The sequence below is a fragment of the Ascaphus truei genome, chromosome 3 (assembly GCF_040206685.1).
Source record: "Ascaphus truei isolate aAscTru1 chromosome 3, aAscTru1.hap1, whole genome shotgun sequence".
NCBI classification, from domain to species: Eukaryota; Metazoa; Chordata; class Amphibia; order Anura; family Ascaphidae; genus Ascaphus; species Ascaphus truei.
The window spans coordinates 114,401,523-114,419,652 of NC_134485.1; the positions used below are offsets into that span (position 1 = coordinate 114,401,523).

Consider the following 18,130-nt stretch of genomic DNA (forward strand, 5'->3'; position numbering starts at 1 on the left):
AGGTAACACATGCGGAGTAGCCGTATAATACACATTGATGTAAGCTCCCTAGAAGCCGGGGAGGGGGGGGGGGGGTTACATACTGTATGGTAATTCATATAGGTGTATGATGCAAACAGGTGTTACAAATAGCGCTCCTTCCTTTTTAAACTACTTAAGAATTTAGGCAATTAGTCCTCAGAATTTAGAAAAAAAATAAAATGTATCAAGTGTATACCGTATATTAAAAGTGCATATAATGTGAAGTGTATTCCCAAATAGGAGATACAGTACAATGAAATACAGTACACATTGCACTGTGATAATGTTGCACAACAACTATTATATAAAGTAGATACAAATTGCTGCCCAATCCCTTCTAAGAATTGTTCCACCAATTCTTTCAAAGTTCTTTCATCATCCAGATCAGGGGAGCTGATAAAGCCGTAGAGCGGTGAAACGCGTAGAGTGAGTGTGCCAAATCACATCCAGGAAGCGGAGAAAGATGCATCCTCCAACCCGGGATCCAACACGGAATTGCGGAAACTTCACTGTGGGACACCGATGTCCATCAGAGAAGGAGAGGTGGTCCCTCTACTACCAGACTACAATTATAGATATTTGCCACAGTTTTGGAGATGCCTGTAATATTTGGGAATATGTGAGTAAAACGAATATCAACAGATTTTAAGAACATTTCCTTAAGGACACATTGCACAATTTGTTGTTCTATTGCTTTTATTTTTTTGGTTATCACTTTGCGCTCCCCTGATGTGGACGATGAGATATATAGGTGCATGCCTGCTGGATGGGAGTTACAATCTGCAGGCATGAACTTGGGAACATGCGAAAAAAGAAGCGATTGCAATTGGGAAATAAAGGAGTAAGTTATTGACTAATTTTGCAGCATTAGGTACCTATTATGCTTTATATGTGTAACGGCTGGACCCCCCTTGTCTGACCCACCCAATCTCACATTGGCCCGTGTGGTCTAACCGGTCCCCATTACAAGGTCGTGTGTGGTGGTGCACCTGCAAGTAACAGGACTCCTGAGTCTCCCGCTTGGTGTTATAGAGGATATCATCAGGACAGGTCGCTGAGGTAGTGGTTACGAGTCCAACTTACTTCACGTGCAGCGCCTCCACCTCATCAGGATCTATGCTTCCGCAGGGAGATGGTCCTGGTGAGGAACTCCTTCTCGGTGGTGACCGCCACTGTAGAGTAATCTCACACTCACACAGTGGGGTTTGCTTAGAACAAGGCATCTTTATTATAGACTTTGATGTAGCAGACTGCCCCATGCAGCTGCCGGCTCTAGCCGCACATCTTTCCGTGCTGTCCCTTTGCCAGGTACGCCCTCCCGTATTGAAGTGGGATTCCTTTTCTCCTAGGGAGATCACCACTGTGCCAAGTCCCTGGACACAGTGTGGCTTAGACAGACTTGATTGGTCACTCTGCTACCGCTAGTTACAGCACTAGGGTCACAAAAGTATTCCTCCAATCCCTTATGCAGGAAGATACATTCTACCAGATGCTTCTCTGCCAACCTTGCAACACTTTTCAACAACACTAACTGACAGTGTTGTGCCCTTTATACCTCAGGGGGCAGGCGCATCTCTGATGTCACTATCCAGGGACTCAGAGCATACAGCCACTCCCTTCTTTACACAGGGCACCACACCAGGGTGTGAGGGGAAATCTCCATAATTACTGTGGGCAGGCCTGTACTTACCAGGACTTACTGCCAACAGGGAAGATATATGCAGTCATTATTATGCATGGCTACATACTCCCCCTGGTTAATACCCACCGTCCCGGCTGGGACCTAAATTTGGTGTACCTTGCGCCAGGAACCACTGCAAAAGAACACACAAATAACATAGCAAACATCATTACATTGACATAATAATGCAAGCCCATCTCACTCCTGACCAGCAGGGAGCGCTAAAGAAAACAGCAGACCACTCTATTGGTTAATCAATAATAATGCCGAGGATCTGGCTTCTTCACCTCCCGCCCCGCAGCATCATGCACAGTCACGCTGTATTCCCGTGGTACCCCTCGCTCATTACAATACACCACTTTGTGCATGTACACACTGCGTCCTATCTTCCAGACCCGCATAAGTTGAGATACCCTCTGCTCGGCCTGCATCCCTTTAATGGCTCCCCCTTTCTCTATGATATAATGTTGGATATCATTTTTGAGCCATCTCTCCCTATTCTCCTCTATCTCTCTCATTAGAGGTTCCGGGACATACGGGTAATCAAGCCCATGCGACCTTCTGTATTTGGCCGCAATAGCCCGTTCAGCTCTGCAAACCCTGGTCAAGCTACTTTGACCAGCCGCCCCGGGCAACACCCATGACAGGGGCTCATCGGTTTCTACCGGGTCATCCAACCCTGCGGACCCCTTAGGGATAATAAGGCCTGCCTGGATACGATCCCACCTTACCCTTAGGGCCCTAAGGTATGCCTCGTCGTCAAAGTCACCGGCAGCCCACCAGTGATCAACCACCCCCTCCCTCTCTAAGATAAAGCGGGTGCAGTCGAACCAGGATACATACCCCTCGTACAATGGGGCCCACCACCTAGTCTCCTTCCGTTCTTCGGAGCTATGGTCTATAGCCTCTTCTATGGACTCCTCATCAGGCCCACCAGAAGATACCCCAGACGTACCCTCAGATCGCTCAACAACTCCTTTATACTGGGAGGTGTTTCTCACTGTAATACTTAGCACACTAGGGCAATCGCTGGATACCGACACTTGTCGGGACATCCTCCCTCTTCCCTCCGACCCATCATCCGAAGTTCCCAAGTCCAGACTTCCAGTCCGATCATCGGAAGGACCCCGTGACTCCCCAGACAACCCTAAGCTGGAACTGGACCCAAATAAAATAGTGACGGGTACAGGGGCTTTAGCTAGGGCCTTGGGGCTAACCTTGGGTGTGGACAGGGTTTGGGGACGGGACCGAACAGTAGGCATTGACAGGGTTACGACCTGCTCTCCAGCAATACCTGCCTTAACGTCGCCACAAAGTCCGTTCTTGTCTCCAGCAGCGGGGCTTCTGGTTCTGCAACTCGAACGCCCGTTCCCCCTGGTAGTAGGGGAGCGTTTCTCGCTGCTCGTCCGCAGAGGCGCCACCATCTCCCACTCGATGCCGCTCTGGTCCTCCGGAACCACCTCCGCACACGCACGTGCTGCGACGCCATCTTGGGGTGGATCCCCAATCGGGATCTCTTCCTCCACGAGGACATCCGCCAACGCCCGTCTGCTGCGCGATCCAGTCTGGCTCTGGACTCGCTCCTCCTGCTCTTCCACCCCTTGGGTCTGCAACAGGCACGGTGTCTTAGTACCTCGCAGGGTCGGGGTGGATCGACCTCCGTCCGATCCACTAGTCACCACGGCAGTGGGACTCCGGCGATCGGGTGGTCGCGGTACGGGAGACACTCGACTCCGTGTCTCCACACCACGAGGAATTGCATCCCTCCATGGCGTACCAATGGTATGACAGTCTCTTCTTATGACTGTCTTACTCGCCAGCCTTGCACACTCCTCGTCCGAGGATTCTAGCTTGCAATTCGGCCGAGGCATCCCAGTAGGAGACCGGCGATGGGCTCCTCGGTGATCACCTCTCCGATGGCTGGGTTTCTCCGTCGGAAGCACCAGAGCTGACTCCGGCTCCGCGGGACTTGCACTCTTGTTCCAGAGGGCTCCCGGCTGCTCTTCTATCAGCATCGGGACATTTCCGGTCACCCCCACAGCTTGCACCGATACGAATGTGGTCATGGGCCACATATACTGCAGTCCACAGTGGGGGCATCGGGCCTCGCTGCCCACGGCTCCGCCTGGCAGTCTGCACTGCAGGCAAAGACACGCCACAGTCTCCACACCCTCCACACGGATTACCAGAAAGCCTCCTGGAGCCGAATAAGGGTGGGTGGAGATCACCGGACCTTGGTCCACTTTGTCAGCAGCTTCAGCCATTTTTACCAGCGGAGGCACTCGTCTCAGAGGTCTATATTGGTTAATGGCTCTTCGCAACTGAAAGGCATGGGTGGATGTAGCAACCCTTCCTCCCATTTTCTCTGTCAACATCCGGTGGAACCGCAAACCACTCCCCCTGGTTGAAACTAGGGGGATGTCTCGTAGACTTGTAGGCTGACCCAGCACAGGTGCGGAGTGAGTCATAGTCCATGAGGGCGCGGCCCCAGCTTTCGCGCCAAACTCCCCATCGGGGTGGAGTTTTCTCGTTGGCGCCAATCCTGGCCAACAATTAGCAAACTGCAGAGTTGCAAGACTTTCTGCAGCATGCCCACGCGGTGTCCCGGGAACGCGGGAACCGCCATCTTGGTAAGTATTGTCCTTTTTCCCATTGAAGGCAGCGTCTGGCTGTTTGTTAATTGGGGTATAACAAAGTCCATTTCGTTCCTCCCATCGGATCACACTGTCATGATCATTATTTTCAGGGGTATCATCCCGAGAACAAAAACATGATAAACACGGCGCAGCCACGGCTTTCACGCCATTCCAAAGCAAACACACAAGAGTCTCTCCTGTAGCTTGTTCTTCGTCCACGCACAGTTCATATGCGTGTTCTTCCTCTGACCGCAATCCTGGACCTTCTGCTCTATGCAGATCCTCCATTCTTGTGGTTCTCTCTCCCCGCCATCCTGGACCTTCTACTCTGTGCAGATCCTCCATTCTGACGGTTCTCTCTTGATCGCTGAACACCAATTTCCTGTATGTGGAGCTCCACTCTGCGGGGCAGCTACCACATCCGTACAATAAACATGCCTTGTGCACCACCTTGTGTACCTAACGTAGATCTGACTCGTGTTTGCACTACCTCAGGCTTGGCTCACTCTTTCTGTGTCTACTGTAACACGTTCCTCCAGTCTGTGCTCCTTGGTAAGTGATCTGGAATGGAGACTAGAGTACTCTGGCTCTTCCATGCAGTACCTTGGGCGTCGACCTACTTTTGGCTAGCCTAGTGCGGACCCTTCCAGAATTCCTGCCCTAAGTTACCAGTTTACCCCTTCAGGCGTCCCCCGCTAGCGCTACCTCAAGGCGACTAGAACAGCAATAGCCCCCGGCTCCAGACTCACTAACCCCTAACGGTTCCCAAGGCGTCTTTGCGGCATGCAGCTCCAGCATCTCCCTGACTACCCCTGGCTCTGTCCCACGCAGCACAAAGTGGCAGCAGACACTCTCTCTTTCCTAGCGTGTGCCTAGCAAAAGCCTGTCCTGTTGACAGGTATATATATCTCAGCAGCGCCTCCAATTGTAACGGCTGGACCCCCCTTGTCTGACCCACCCAATCTCACATTGGCCCGTGTGGTCTAACCGGTCCCCATTACAAGGTCGTGTGTGGTGGTGCACCTGCAAGTAACAGGACTCCTGAGTCTCCCGCTTGGTGTTATAGAGGATATCATCAGGACAGGTCGCTGAGGTAGTGGTTACGAGTCCAACTTACTTCACGTGCAGCGCCTCCACCTCATCAGGATCTATGCTTCCGCAGGGATATGGTCCTGGTGAGGAACTCCTTCTCGGTGGTGACCGCCACTGTAGAGTAATCTCACACTCATACAGTGGGGTTTGCTTAGAACAAGGCATCTTTATTATAGACTTTGATGTAGCAGACTGCCCCATGCAGCTGCCGGCTCTAGCCGCACATCTTTCCGTGCTGTCCCTTTGCCAGGTACGCCCTCCCGTATTGAAGTGGGATTCCCTTTCTCCTAGGGAGATCACCACTGTGCCAAGTCCCTGGACACAGTGTGGCTTAGACAGACTTGATTGGTCACTCTGCTACCGCTAGTTACAGCACTAGGGTCACAAAAGTATTCCTCCAATCCCTTATGCAGGAAGATACATTCTACCAGATGCTTCTCTGCCAACCTTGCAACACTTTTCAACAACACTAACTGACAGTGTTGTGCCCTTTATACCTCAGGGGGCAGGCGCATCTCTGATGTCACTATCCAGGGACTCAGAGCATACAGCCACTCCCTTCCTTACATAGGGCACCACACCAGGGTGTGAGGGGAAACCTCCATAACTACTGTGGGCAGGCCTGTACATACCAGGACTTACTGCCAACAGGGAAGATATATGCAGTCATTATTATGCATGGCTACATATGCATTGGACACCATACACTGTACCTTAATTTAAATAATTTATGTATCCTCTTTAACATTGTGAGAAAAATATTTTACTCCAAAAAATATCTACAGTACTACGGTACATATTCTCTTTTGTTTATAATGGCAAGAAGAAATTATATACTTATTAGGTGTATGTTTATTGCAGAGGCATATTATGAAGTTTTAAGGTCTTATGTTTAGACTTAATGAGCTGACTGACTCGTTATTAAAACTATACTCCAACTACTGAAGCGTAAGATTTTAATTTTTTCTTGGATTCTCTCATTTGTAAGGTTTACCGTACTGCTTTCTGTTGCATGTAATACAGACTGTATAGTGAGATAGCATGCACTGAACTTTCCTATAGCAGTTTTAAAAGACTTTATGGGATTACACTGTTCTCTCCGTGCTTTGGCAGGTGATGAGCTACATGTAAGTAAAGGTCAATCTGTTTTTATTAAGAGCACTGTGAATGAAAACCTAATAGCTTTCCCTGCTGGGATTTGAACATAACTATTTAAAGTATAATTAATAATGGATTGTCAGTTGCCTATTGTGCTTTTTATTTAATGTTATGTCCAGGGAGTTAAAGTACTTCCAGATAGATTTAGTGGACGGTGGAGGGAGGTAATATAGATGTTTTTAAATTGGCAGTTTTGCTCCCTTCTCTCCAGTTACAGGTATGGTGATGCAATGTTTCTTTAATTCGGAGTGCTGTTTAGAAATCAGAGGTTGGATGATGCATAGAAAATAGAGGTTAATCTGTTTAAAGTACACTGTGTCTATCCTAATACATAAAAACAAGTCTGATTTACTAAAATTATTAGGCTAGCAAAAAACATTTTATCAGGAGAAAATCAAACTCACAAATGGTTTAGTAGAGTGTATGTTTATTGGCTACTTTATGTTTATATATGTACAGTATGCTGTAGAATGAGGTACAATCCTACATTTGTTAACTTGTTCAATGCTAAATGTCTTTTTTGTATCCACCACTAACTTAGAATCTTTCAAGGCACATTAAGTTTGGGTTCCTCTGGAACTAGATATACGTATGTTCTATGTCAGGGGTGCGCAAACTTTCTGCGCTGTGTCCCACTACCTGCTCTCCCCATGTGTCGCGCCCCCCTTAACTTTAATCCGGTGTCAAATGATGCCGCAGGGTCATGTGATGTCATGTCATGTGACCGACGTGTCTTAAAATGACGTTGCGGGGTCCTGTGACGTCACATGACCCCACTGCATTATTTGACGCCCATCGCCATGGCCACGCAGCATCCAAAGGACACAGCAGGGATCACGTGACGTGACCCCGCAGCGTCATTTGACGCCTCGTGGCCTTGGCACCGTGCCGCCCGAAGCTAGCAGAATTTAGGTAAGTGAGTTACAGAGGCCTAGCGCTCTGTAACCGCCGCGCCCCAACAAAAATAAACACAGTTTGCGCACCCTTGCTCTATGTAATAGTTTGCTAATGCCCATAATAAGCAAGCAGTCCCCTTCCTTTGCAGCAATTCAGCTATTCAGTTATGTTGATTAGTTTATGTCAGTGGTTTCAAACCTATCATTTAAAATACTGAATAAAACCAAGTTTTAGGCATAACCAATTAATTTGCAGCACAAGTCACTACATAGCTATCGTCTTTACCAGTTATCCCAAAAATAAAATATGTTTGAGGATTCCCAGGAGAGGTTTAAGAACCAATCAATGATATTTTAATTTCTTACAGGATGTATAACTCCATGGGAAGATGGGAAAAATAGACATACAAGAACATAACCCAATGATATAGTATTGCCAATTAACAGAAAAAGTAGCAGATCATCATATCTTTAGCAGGCAGGTGGCATTATATTACATTTCAGAGGTATGTATGTACAGATTGAGTTTATATATGTGTATGTGTGTGTGTGTGTGTGTGTGTGTGTATTTAAATTGAAGAATTAAGTCTAATCATAGTATACTGCATGTAAGGAAGATTAAGCGGGTAGTATATTGTTTAACTAACTTCCTCTCCCTCTTATATGAATTGGTTGTGACTTTACCTCCACTAAATAAATGATCTTGATACAGTACCTCTTCTTGAGATGGGTGAAGATAAATCATACATGGTGTTAAATCTCCTCAATATTTTTTAGCAGCTATTCATGTTGCCACTCAGGTCAAGGATAAGTAGCTTGTGTTGCCCCAAATACTTTTGGAGCTCCCAGCCCATTACCGTATTTGCCCTTGAACACTATTCTAGATAATTGGCAATATTTCATAATTGCTGACAATTCACAAACGTCTGTGTTAAGCAATGAATACCAAATGTGTGTTCTTTTCTTCAAGGTTAGATTACTTAACTGAGCCACATATTACAGTTCACACTATTTACTGTATGTGTTTCAAAATTATTTATTCTTTCTGGCTGCTAAATACTGATATAGTATGTACGTTGTTCCCCTAGATAACACCACATATCGCAATATAACAGAGTTTAGATTGGATTAAATTGCAGTATTCATGTAGAACGTTGCAATATATCCCAATATATCCCTACCAGAGGGAACAAAGAAACTTAATACATCTTTATCTCTAGTCTAACCCTTCAATGTTACCCATAGTTTAATCAAACATATCTTCTTACACACATCCGTTGGCCGAATAGACTCCAACTGGACCACCCACTTAAAAGTCAGGATTTCATTCTGACACACATCATTTGACCCTTTGAAAACGTCCTAAAACAACATTAAAAAGCTGTAGTCAATATTCATGTAAAACAATGAAAATATGTTCTATGTAACATAAACTTCGGAAAAAAACTTTTTTAGAGTTCGTGCTTCTTATACTGCTTATTTATTCGAGCATTTGCCCGTTCTTGGCCGCAGCAGTAGCCTGGCGCGCGCCCGAGAGTGACGGGCGCGCGCCGAAGCAGCGGAAGAGCGCCCTCCGATCGGGGCGCTCTCCCTACCGCTGCCGGGTCCGCCGGGTCCCCCGGAACCCCCTGCCGCCGTCCCGCGATCGCGGGACACCAGGGCTCCCTCGGGGAGCCCTGGACGCGCGTGCAGGGGGCGCAGGCTCCCGAAGACGCGTGACCGCGCGTCTATGACGCGCGGCACGCCGAGGGGCGGCCACTAGCAAGCCGGGAAATCTCCCGGCTTGCGGTACCGGCCACACTTTAATAAAGTGTGTCGGTAGTGTAGTTCTTACTGTACCGGAACAAAAAAATCGCAGTGCACTATGTGCTGTCAAGGGTTTGATCTTGTGGTAGATCCTGTGTTTTAATTAATTTATTGGTAGAAGGCAGTGGTCACTCAAGAAGTTGAAGAAAAGGTTTCTTTTTTGAATGTACATATTCCTCCATGCTGCCTTCCTACCATTGAACTCTGTAGCATAAAAACATTCGGAAGGTTGTTGCTTCTTATAGTAACAGTTTCGCATGAATATAACGTAACTTTTTTTTTAACTTGTTTTCCTATTTTCCAGCTCTGTTAAGTAAAATGCAAGGTAACCAGGGGCTGTCTGATGCTCCAGGAAAGGGGATAGCATGATATTCAAATAGGTTATAATGTTGCTTCCATGTGGGATTGATAGATTAGAATAGCATATATCAGAGGTCATGTACAGTCAACTCACCTACCCGGGCCCTATGGGCTGGCATAGGTTTTGCGTGGCCCAAGGTGGCATGTTGGCAGAGGGGCATCTCTCTGTCAAAACAAGCAGGACTTACCTAGACCAGCTACCCTCCTCCGTCAGCATCAAGGCGCCACGTGACACCGTGATGTCGCGTTGCCATGACGCGATTCTGTAGGAGACAGCCCAATGTGGAAAAGGTAAAAGCGCATGCACACACATGACCACACCACACCCCGCACTCACCTCTCTGCAGTTCCGGGGGCCCCGCGCTCCCTTCTCTCCCTCCTCCTGTCGGGGATCCAACTTCCAACCAGAGGTGGGAGCCCCATGCTTTTTTCCTCCACCTCCCTGGTTGGGTGAAAGTTGCACCTTGACACAAACAAGAGAGTGAGGAGAGAGAGGACATGGGGCCCAAGGCTTTCCCTAAGGTCAGCCCTGCATAACAAAGGTAACTTATCACCTGTGCAGAACACGGGGTCATGGATGATAGTGAGGATCATTGTCCTGTTCCGTGTAAAGTGTGGCCATCCCTGTTAACCGTGATCTCACAGTGTTTCAATCTTGCTATGACAGTTTAGCTACTGCTTGATCCCAGTGGCGTATCTCCAAACAAATGCTAGAGTAGACAATGAATCAAAGGCGCAGGGAGCCACAACCAGCAATGGCTGCTGGTTGTGACTCCCTACATTCCCATTGATTCATTGTCTGTTAAGTAAAATAACTGGAAAGAGTAATCACAAAGCACTCAGTAAAAAGCTTCAGGGTGACAAAAGTGATGTTCATTGAGTATGTTCATTTTGTATCAACTTACATTTGGAAGAGTTTAGAGGAAAATTAAAAGTAAAAACGTACATAGATACATTTCTGTGTTAACCATGCTCCCAAAGAAATCATTATGCATAGGATCACAAATAATGCACACTCTGAAATATAGCAAACAGAATCATAACTTTTAAACATTCCCTCCGAACTTTAACGGCTTGGGCTATTGCAATAAATACAGACCAGAACACGAGTATTCTGAAGCTTGCCTTAAACTAGCCCGGTTACATTCTGGGTATGTGCTGGGTGTAACCTGGCTAGTTTAAGGCAAGTTTAAGGCATTTCTGCATTGACTAATGACCCATAGGATTAACCCAGCAGGGGTCCCTGGCAGTCCCATTAGTTTGAATGGGACTGCCAGGGACCCCCGCTGTTAATCTGATGGGCCATTAATCAATGCAGAAATGCTGGGTCTAGTTTAAGGCAAGTTAAGGCATGTATCCAGCATGTACCTGGGTGTACCTGGGTTTTTTTGTCGATTGCCACTGGTTTGTGTTAGAATAACCGTGGGCACTACAGTACTTATGAAATGCTATTTACTATAAATAATCAAATTTCCAAAAAAGGACCTGTCATAACATTTTGTGTTCTTTCTTCTTTTCAAGGTCATGGATTATATGGGACATTTGAAATGCTGTCGTCTTGGAGGAAAACTAGAGAGGATCAGCATGTGAAAGAGAGAACTGCAGTTGTATACGCGGACACTATGATTTCATTTTCTCTCACCACTGCCATGTATTTAGTCACCTTTGGGATTGGTGCCAGTCCTTTCACAAACATTGAAGCTGCAAGGATTTTTTGCCGCAATTCATGTATAGCAATCTTTTTCAACTACCTCTATATACTATCATTTTATGGCTCTAGCCTTGTGTTTACTGGTTACATTGAAAACAACTACCAGCATAGTATCTTCTGCAGAAAGGTGCCAAAGCCTGATATTCTACAGGTCAAGTCATTGTGGTACAGGTTCCTTATGACAGCAAAGTTTAGCGAAGACACAGCAGACTCAGAAGAAACAAACTCTTATGAAAGTCATCTTTTAGTTTGCTTCCTCAAGCGCTATTACTGTGACTGGATAACAAACACATATGTAAAGCCTTTTGTAGTTCTCTTTTACCTTGTTTATATTTCCTTTGCCTTAATGGGCTACCTGCAGGTCAATGAAGGGTCAGATCTGAGCAACATTGTAGCAACTGAGACACGAACTATTACTTACACAACTGCCCAGCAAAAGTACTTCAGTAACTATAGCCCTGTCATTGGCTTTTACATCTATGAGTCCATAGAATACTGGAATACAAGTGTCCAGGAGGACGTACTAGAGTACACTAAAGGGTTTGTTAGAATATCTTGGTTTGAGAGCTATCTAAATTATCTCAGAAAACTTAACATGTCTACTGGATTGCCCAAAAAGAACTTCACGGATATACTGAGGTACTCTTTTCTGAAAAATCCCCGGTATGCACTTTTTTCTGAGGACATCATCATTCCCAAAAAATACAACAATGACGTTGATGTGGTGGCCTCCAGGATGTTTCTAGTTGCAAAGACAATGGAAACGAACAGGGAGGAACTTTATGATCTCCTAGAGACTTTAAGAAAACTTTCCCTAACATCCAAAGTGAAATTCATTGTCTTCAATCCATCCTTTGTCTACATGGATAGATATGCTTCTTCAGTGGGAGCCCCTCTACAGAACTCCTGCATAAGTGCTTTGTTTCTGTTGTTCTTCTCTGCATTCCTTGTTGCAAGCTCAATCATTAATGTGTGGATCACGCTAACTGTTGCCTCTGTGGAATTTGGAGTAATTGGGTTTATGACATTGTGGAAAGTTGAGCTGGACTGTATTTCAATACTTTGCCTAATCTATGGGATTAACTACACAATAGACAACTGTGCACCACTAATATCAACTTTTATCCTCGGCAAAGAATTCACAAGAACTAAATGGGTAAAAAATTCCCTGGAAGTGCATGGGGTAGCTATTTTACAGAGCTACCTCTGTTATACTGTTGGCCTGATCCCTCTCGCTGCTGTGCCTTCAAATCTGACTTGTACACTGTTCAGGTGCTTGTTTTTAATCGCGTTTGTTACATTCTTTCACTGCTTTGCCATTTTACCAGTTATACTGACTTTTGTGCCACCTTCAAAGAAGAAGAGGAAAGAAAAGAAATCTCCAGAGAGCCACGAGGAGATAGAGTGCGTTGAAATGGTGGACTTGGACAGCACTAGAGTGGTTGACCAAATTACAACTGTCTGATGTTTTCTGTTTTGTATGTTGCGTTTCACCGTAGGTCTTACTGAGAGAATGTTTTGATGAAACATCTGATCTGTGTGGGTAAGAAATATTAAAACAAATATCCAATACAGCCCATTACATGGATGTTCCAAAAATGTAATTTTAGCCTCAACAGAAAAAGGAAAGAAACAGTACTAAACTCAGCAATTGCAAATATAGGTAGAGTATGTTGTTAGCTTGTAGAATATACATTTGCAAAGAGAACCAACAACATGTAGGGAAACATACTTTTATTGGCAAAAAATAAGAGCTATATACAATACATCTAGATCTCTTCCACAGACTTGTGGAAAAAACTTTAATGTTCCTGAAAACGTTCATATGAAAACCCTTGATAGCCTTTAATGGGATAATCTTTTCCAAGCCATTTATTTTGTGTTATTATTTCCTCTTAATAAACCCTAAATAAGAAAAAGGAGCGAGAAAGCACAAGACTCCCAAAGGAATGTTTATGCTTTTCCAAGCAAGAAGTGATGCGTGTACACAGCACATAATGCTGTTATTGTTGCTAAGGCCAAATACATAAAGGTCATCTGTCAAAACAGAATTAGTACTAAATGTACATCCAGATTCCAAGGTTTTTCAAATGTTCCTAAATCAATACCTTTACCAAATGAATTTGCTCTTCAGCCTTTGCATCTAAAGTTCAACCGGAACAGTCTTATTTACATACTGTATGTACAGCATTATAGCACCCACACAAATAATTCTGAGTGACTCAAACCTACATATTAGAATATGCACTCGAATTTCATAGGCTTCTGAAATTTATGTACTATATAAATGGAAAATGTCCCTTGTGACCAAAAAGTAATGCACAAATTTGCAAATTACTTAGAGGGAGCTGCTGACATCGAAAGCATTAGATTACCCTCACTAAGGTCATAAACATTTCTGAAAACCTTCAGGAGCTGTAATACTGAAGGGTTACATGTATTGCTATAAAACAGGGGTGGCTAACTCCAGTCCCCAAGGGCCTCCAACAGGTCAGGTTTTGAAGATATCCCTGCTTCAGCACAGGTGGCTCAATCAGTGGCCCAGTCTTTGACTGCACCACCTGTGCTGAAGCAGGGATGCCATGAAAACCTGACCTGTTGGTAGCTCTTGAGGACTGGAGTTGGCCACTTCTATAAACTGTTGCACTGCAGTACTACTGCAGCTAATGGCAGTTCTAAGACATGCAATACCAAGGACAAACTTGTGGGGAAAGATTTATAATTGACACAGTAGGGAAACAAATACATACCGTATTGTCTAAATACCGTAGGGTGGCTGGCAGACAGTTTGAATTCCAGGGTTAAATCAAAAGCTAAAATTGTAAATTAAAACCACTATTTTACATCTAGTATTAACAGTCCAGATCACTATAACTTTTTGACTATTGCTTTAATGTTTATTTTGTTCTATCTACTTCTGGTTTTGGTGTTTGGTTTCAAGTTATCTTTCCCATGAAGAAGAGTGTTTAAACTGAGAATTGTTCATCCTGATATGTGACCACCCCCCCCCCTCCCCACCTCCCCACCTCCCCACCTCCCCACCTCCCCACCTCCCGTGCAGTTTTCAAAATATTTTTTTTTAATCATGTGCACTTTGTATTTTAATATTGGATGAATCTGGAACAAGGTGTTTTCTTTGACTTTTATTGATTACGGTGTGAAACAGGGTAATGCACAACTAACGATGCAGTGACTTCTATTCTAATGAACAGAGTTTACTAATTAGTTAATGGTCATCCACCCTGACTAAGGGCCTTTGTATGCAAACCTGAACTAATATACTTCAAGACTCATTAAAGCCTCGTTGCTTTCACATTGAAAGCTTTCTGTTGGATTTCAGGCAATGGAACTATGATCCTCAAATTCTGCTGCGGCAGATAGAGCCCTACATGGAAAATCATGAATACTGAACAAAAACAATCAAAAAAATTGCTAATAGTTTTTTTTCCTTTGTTCCTATTTGTGATAACATATTTCCCCCCAGATCCCTAAAATATGTATTTTGTTTTATTTTTCATGTAAAGGCTAACATATCTTGAGAACGTTAGAGATTATGTTATGAAGCCATAAAAACAAACTAATTAGCTCATGAAAATACCAGTGTTTCAGTGGTGATAAACAAATCTTATCAATTCACATACAGGAGATATTCCCCTATATATGATGTGGCATGCCACACAGGGTGGGGCCATCCATGTGAATAAGTTTACCGTGCACGCTGTTTTTACTGCTGTTTAGTGAGTGACCCCACCAATAGAGCAAATTATTAAAGTGTCTGTGTCACAGAACTCTGCTGAAGAAGGTGCCATTTCCTAAAGTAAAACATCAATGTCTCGGTCACATTGAAGAATTTACCCAGTCCGTTATGGTAGTTTCATGCCAGTTAGGGTTCTACTGGTTTCATTCCAATGCAGCCTCTGTGAAGTTCTTAATTTGAATAGGTAAAACACAATCTTTACCCCTTGCTTGTGTGCTGTCTGACATATTACTTCCTGACCAAAAAGCCACACGGTGGTGTTGTGTAAATGTAACAGTTACCTCATAAGGAGGGGGATGTGGGGGGGGAGGGGATTCTTGAAGAGCATCTCCTAAGATGTTGAAATGTAACAGAGGGTTGCCTTCTTTTAATACTAAAAAGGGGGACATCAGCATGTACATACTGTACTAGGTCAGGGAGTCCCTCTGTGAAAATCCCATAATTCCCTAGTATCTGTTTAATCCTCATGTGGCTTATAAATCTCTATCTGGTACCAAAAGTGGAGAAGGAGCTCATATTGGAAAAAGTTTCTGAGAACCCTGGGTAGTTTGTACTGAGGTATCCTCATCTGACTTAGAAATTAGGAGATCCCCTCTTTCAGCCTTGGATGGGTTTAAACCAACAACATCTTTAGGGTAATATTAACGGAATATGGCTACCACTGGGGGCAGAGCCCAGGGAAAGCTCATAAATCATTGCAAAACTTCAGAGATGGATGAATAACACTGCAATGGCATAGTTTCACGAAACATGAATTTATCAAATGTATCATGTTTTCTTGTTGCATTTTTTTTGTCACCCCGAATTCAGGAAAGCATACTGTATGTTTTTATTTTTACAGTTAAATTTGTTGGTCACTGTTCCCAGTGCTTTTATACTACTGAAATCAAACTTCTTTACAAAAAATATTCAGAGATATCCAAGTAGCTTTATGGGCGGGGAACATAATGATATATAGATTGTGTGTTTTATACATCTATCTAAGAAAAAACCATTTCATATAAATGACTAGGATTATGTTCTTTGATATATTTTATGCAATTGTTTTGCCCCAGAAATCCACCAATTTTGCCTTGATACGTGGGGGCAGATGTATCAAATTCTGTCGACTATAGAACAGTGGGAAAAGTGGAGTAAAAAACTGCCCCATATTTATCGAAGCAAACATATGATTGGCTCTTTGTACCATGGGCACTAGGGGGCTTATTCTAGTAGCTCCGAAGTTATTAGTACCAAACCATGCAGTTTGGCATGTTCAGAAGTAGCGGGAGGAAATGTGGGAAAAAAAACTATTCTCTATTGCAAATCGCATTTTCTAAACTGCGTCTACAAAATGTGACAAACCGCATAGTTTAACAGCCAAACCACCGGGATTGTACTGCATTTGAAGCGGAATGACGTGCGGTGCTATATGCACCAAACCCATATTTAATGCTTATGATGTAACTTTCAATGCCAATCTCACCAACCTTGAGGTGGAGGGAAAGAAATGTGAGTTTTTAGAAGCAATTTTCCTAACGGAGCTACAAGAATTGCAGAGGCGGACTGAACCTGCTTCTAAAAAAGCCTTTCCTGCATGGACTGGACATGCGAGAAGCCTTTAGAGAAATGTAAAGCATGCCAATCTGATCAGAAAGAGCTCTTTAAAAGAGGGTTGGAGCTATGAGAATAGTCCCCTATGTAGCAGTATAGAGAAAAGTGTATTTAAACGTGCTGTCCTGTTTTTTGGAACAGAGCTGCGGTATATTTAAGAACAGGTTTTTTTTTAAAAATCTAATGCAGTATGTTAGACCTGCTCCACTTCCGATGTGGACATAGAATGTCATACAATTTATTATGTTCAGCATGTAACTCCCTTCAATCTCCCTGACTGACTATCCCCATAGAGCAAGATAGAGCAGATGGGGGGAAAGAAATTGAAGCTAAATGCCTTAATATATAGGTGTAGGGTTAAAATGCCTCGGTTGTGCTAAGAAATTGCCTTGATACATTGGCCGGGAGTAATTAAAGTTAAGCGCACTCTGTACTGACCCCCGAATTGGTAATACCTGTCATTAAAGTCAATGGCAGATATCGCCAATTCTGGTGGTCACTTTGATGCTTCCAGTCAAAAACCCATAAGATCATATATCAATTGGTTTGTGCATCAATTTTTGTGCTAAAAAGTTGTACAATCATTCTTGAAATAGGCATTGTACAGTATGTATGAAACCTTCATAAATAGGATGCATAATTCATTGTTTAAATTAATATTAATACATTTCATCATGTTGAATACCTGATTAATATCCTGATAAATGAAAACTGAATTATATGTATTTTTTATTTAGAACCAGTGTTAGTAAATATCAAGTATTTGTGTAATATTTTTTTTATAATAGCCATACTGTGAAAAAACATTTTGTTAACCTATATAATGAAGCATCCATGCTGTGTCAAATAGATATTTAGTTGGTGTTTAGCAACTTAATTCTAAGCTAATTATATGAACAGACTTTTTAGGGTTTACGCCAAGAACTTGGTGAACAATATTGGCGCTACTTGGTTAAGCGCCCAGAAACACTCAACAAACTATTAACATCTGCAAGCCTAACGCGGCCTATTTCTGTGCACCACAAAAATGTTTAAAAAAATCCTTTTTCATGCTGATGGTGCAGATTGAGAAATTTCAAGTTAGTACATAAGCACACACATGCGTAATTTAAAATGAGATTTCCATGTGGCAAAAACCCCATTTGCAATGCCTAATATGTAGGCCCCACACATTGTAACCTATGGGAACTTTTTTTTTTAATACATAGTCTAGTTTGGCCAAATTTTGCCGCTAGCAGATTTTGATTCTTAACTACCATAGTCGATGAGGGTTATGCATGGCACATTAAATTAACTTTGGCTTCAGTCTGTGTGCCTACCTCCTTTTTGCATATTGGCTATTTCTGGGACCCATGGATCTCCCTGGACACAGAGCACCGACAGCTAAGTACCCCTCACTAACCTACTACTGAGTGCCTG

General features: G+C 43.7%; 1 protein-coding gene across 1 annotated transcript in view; it reads left to right on the forward strand.

The window, feature by feature from the left end:
- PTCHD1 (patched domain containing 1) overlaps window positions 1–15,415 on the forward strand; it is a 256,961-nt gene extending 241,546 nt beyond the window's left edge. The window contains exon 3 of the mRNA XM_075589363.1: window positions 11,172–15,415. Coding sequence (XP_075445478.1) covers window positions 11,172–12,826 — 1,655 coding nt within the window. The 3' untranslated portion in view covers window positions 12,827–15,415. The remainder of the gene's footprint in view (window positions 1–11,171) is intronic.
- Window positions 15,416–18,130: the final 2,715 nt, after the last annotated feature.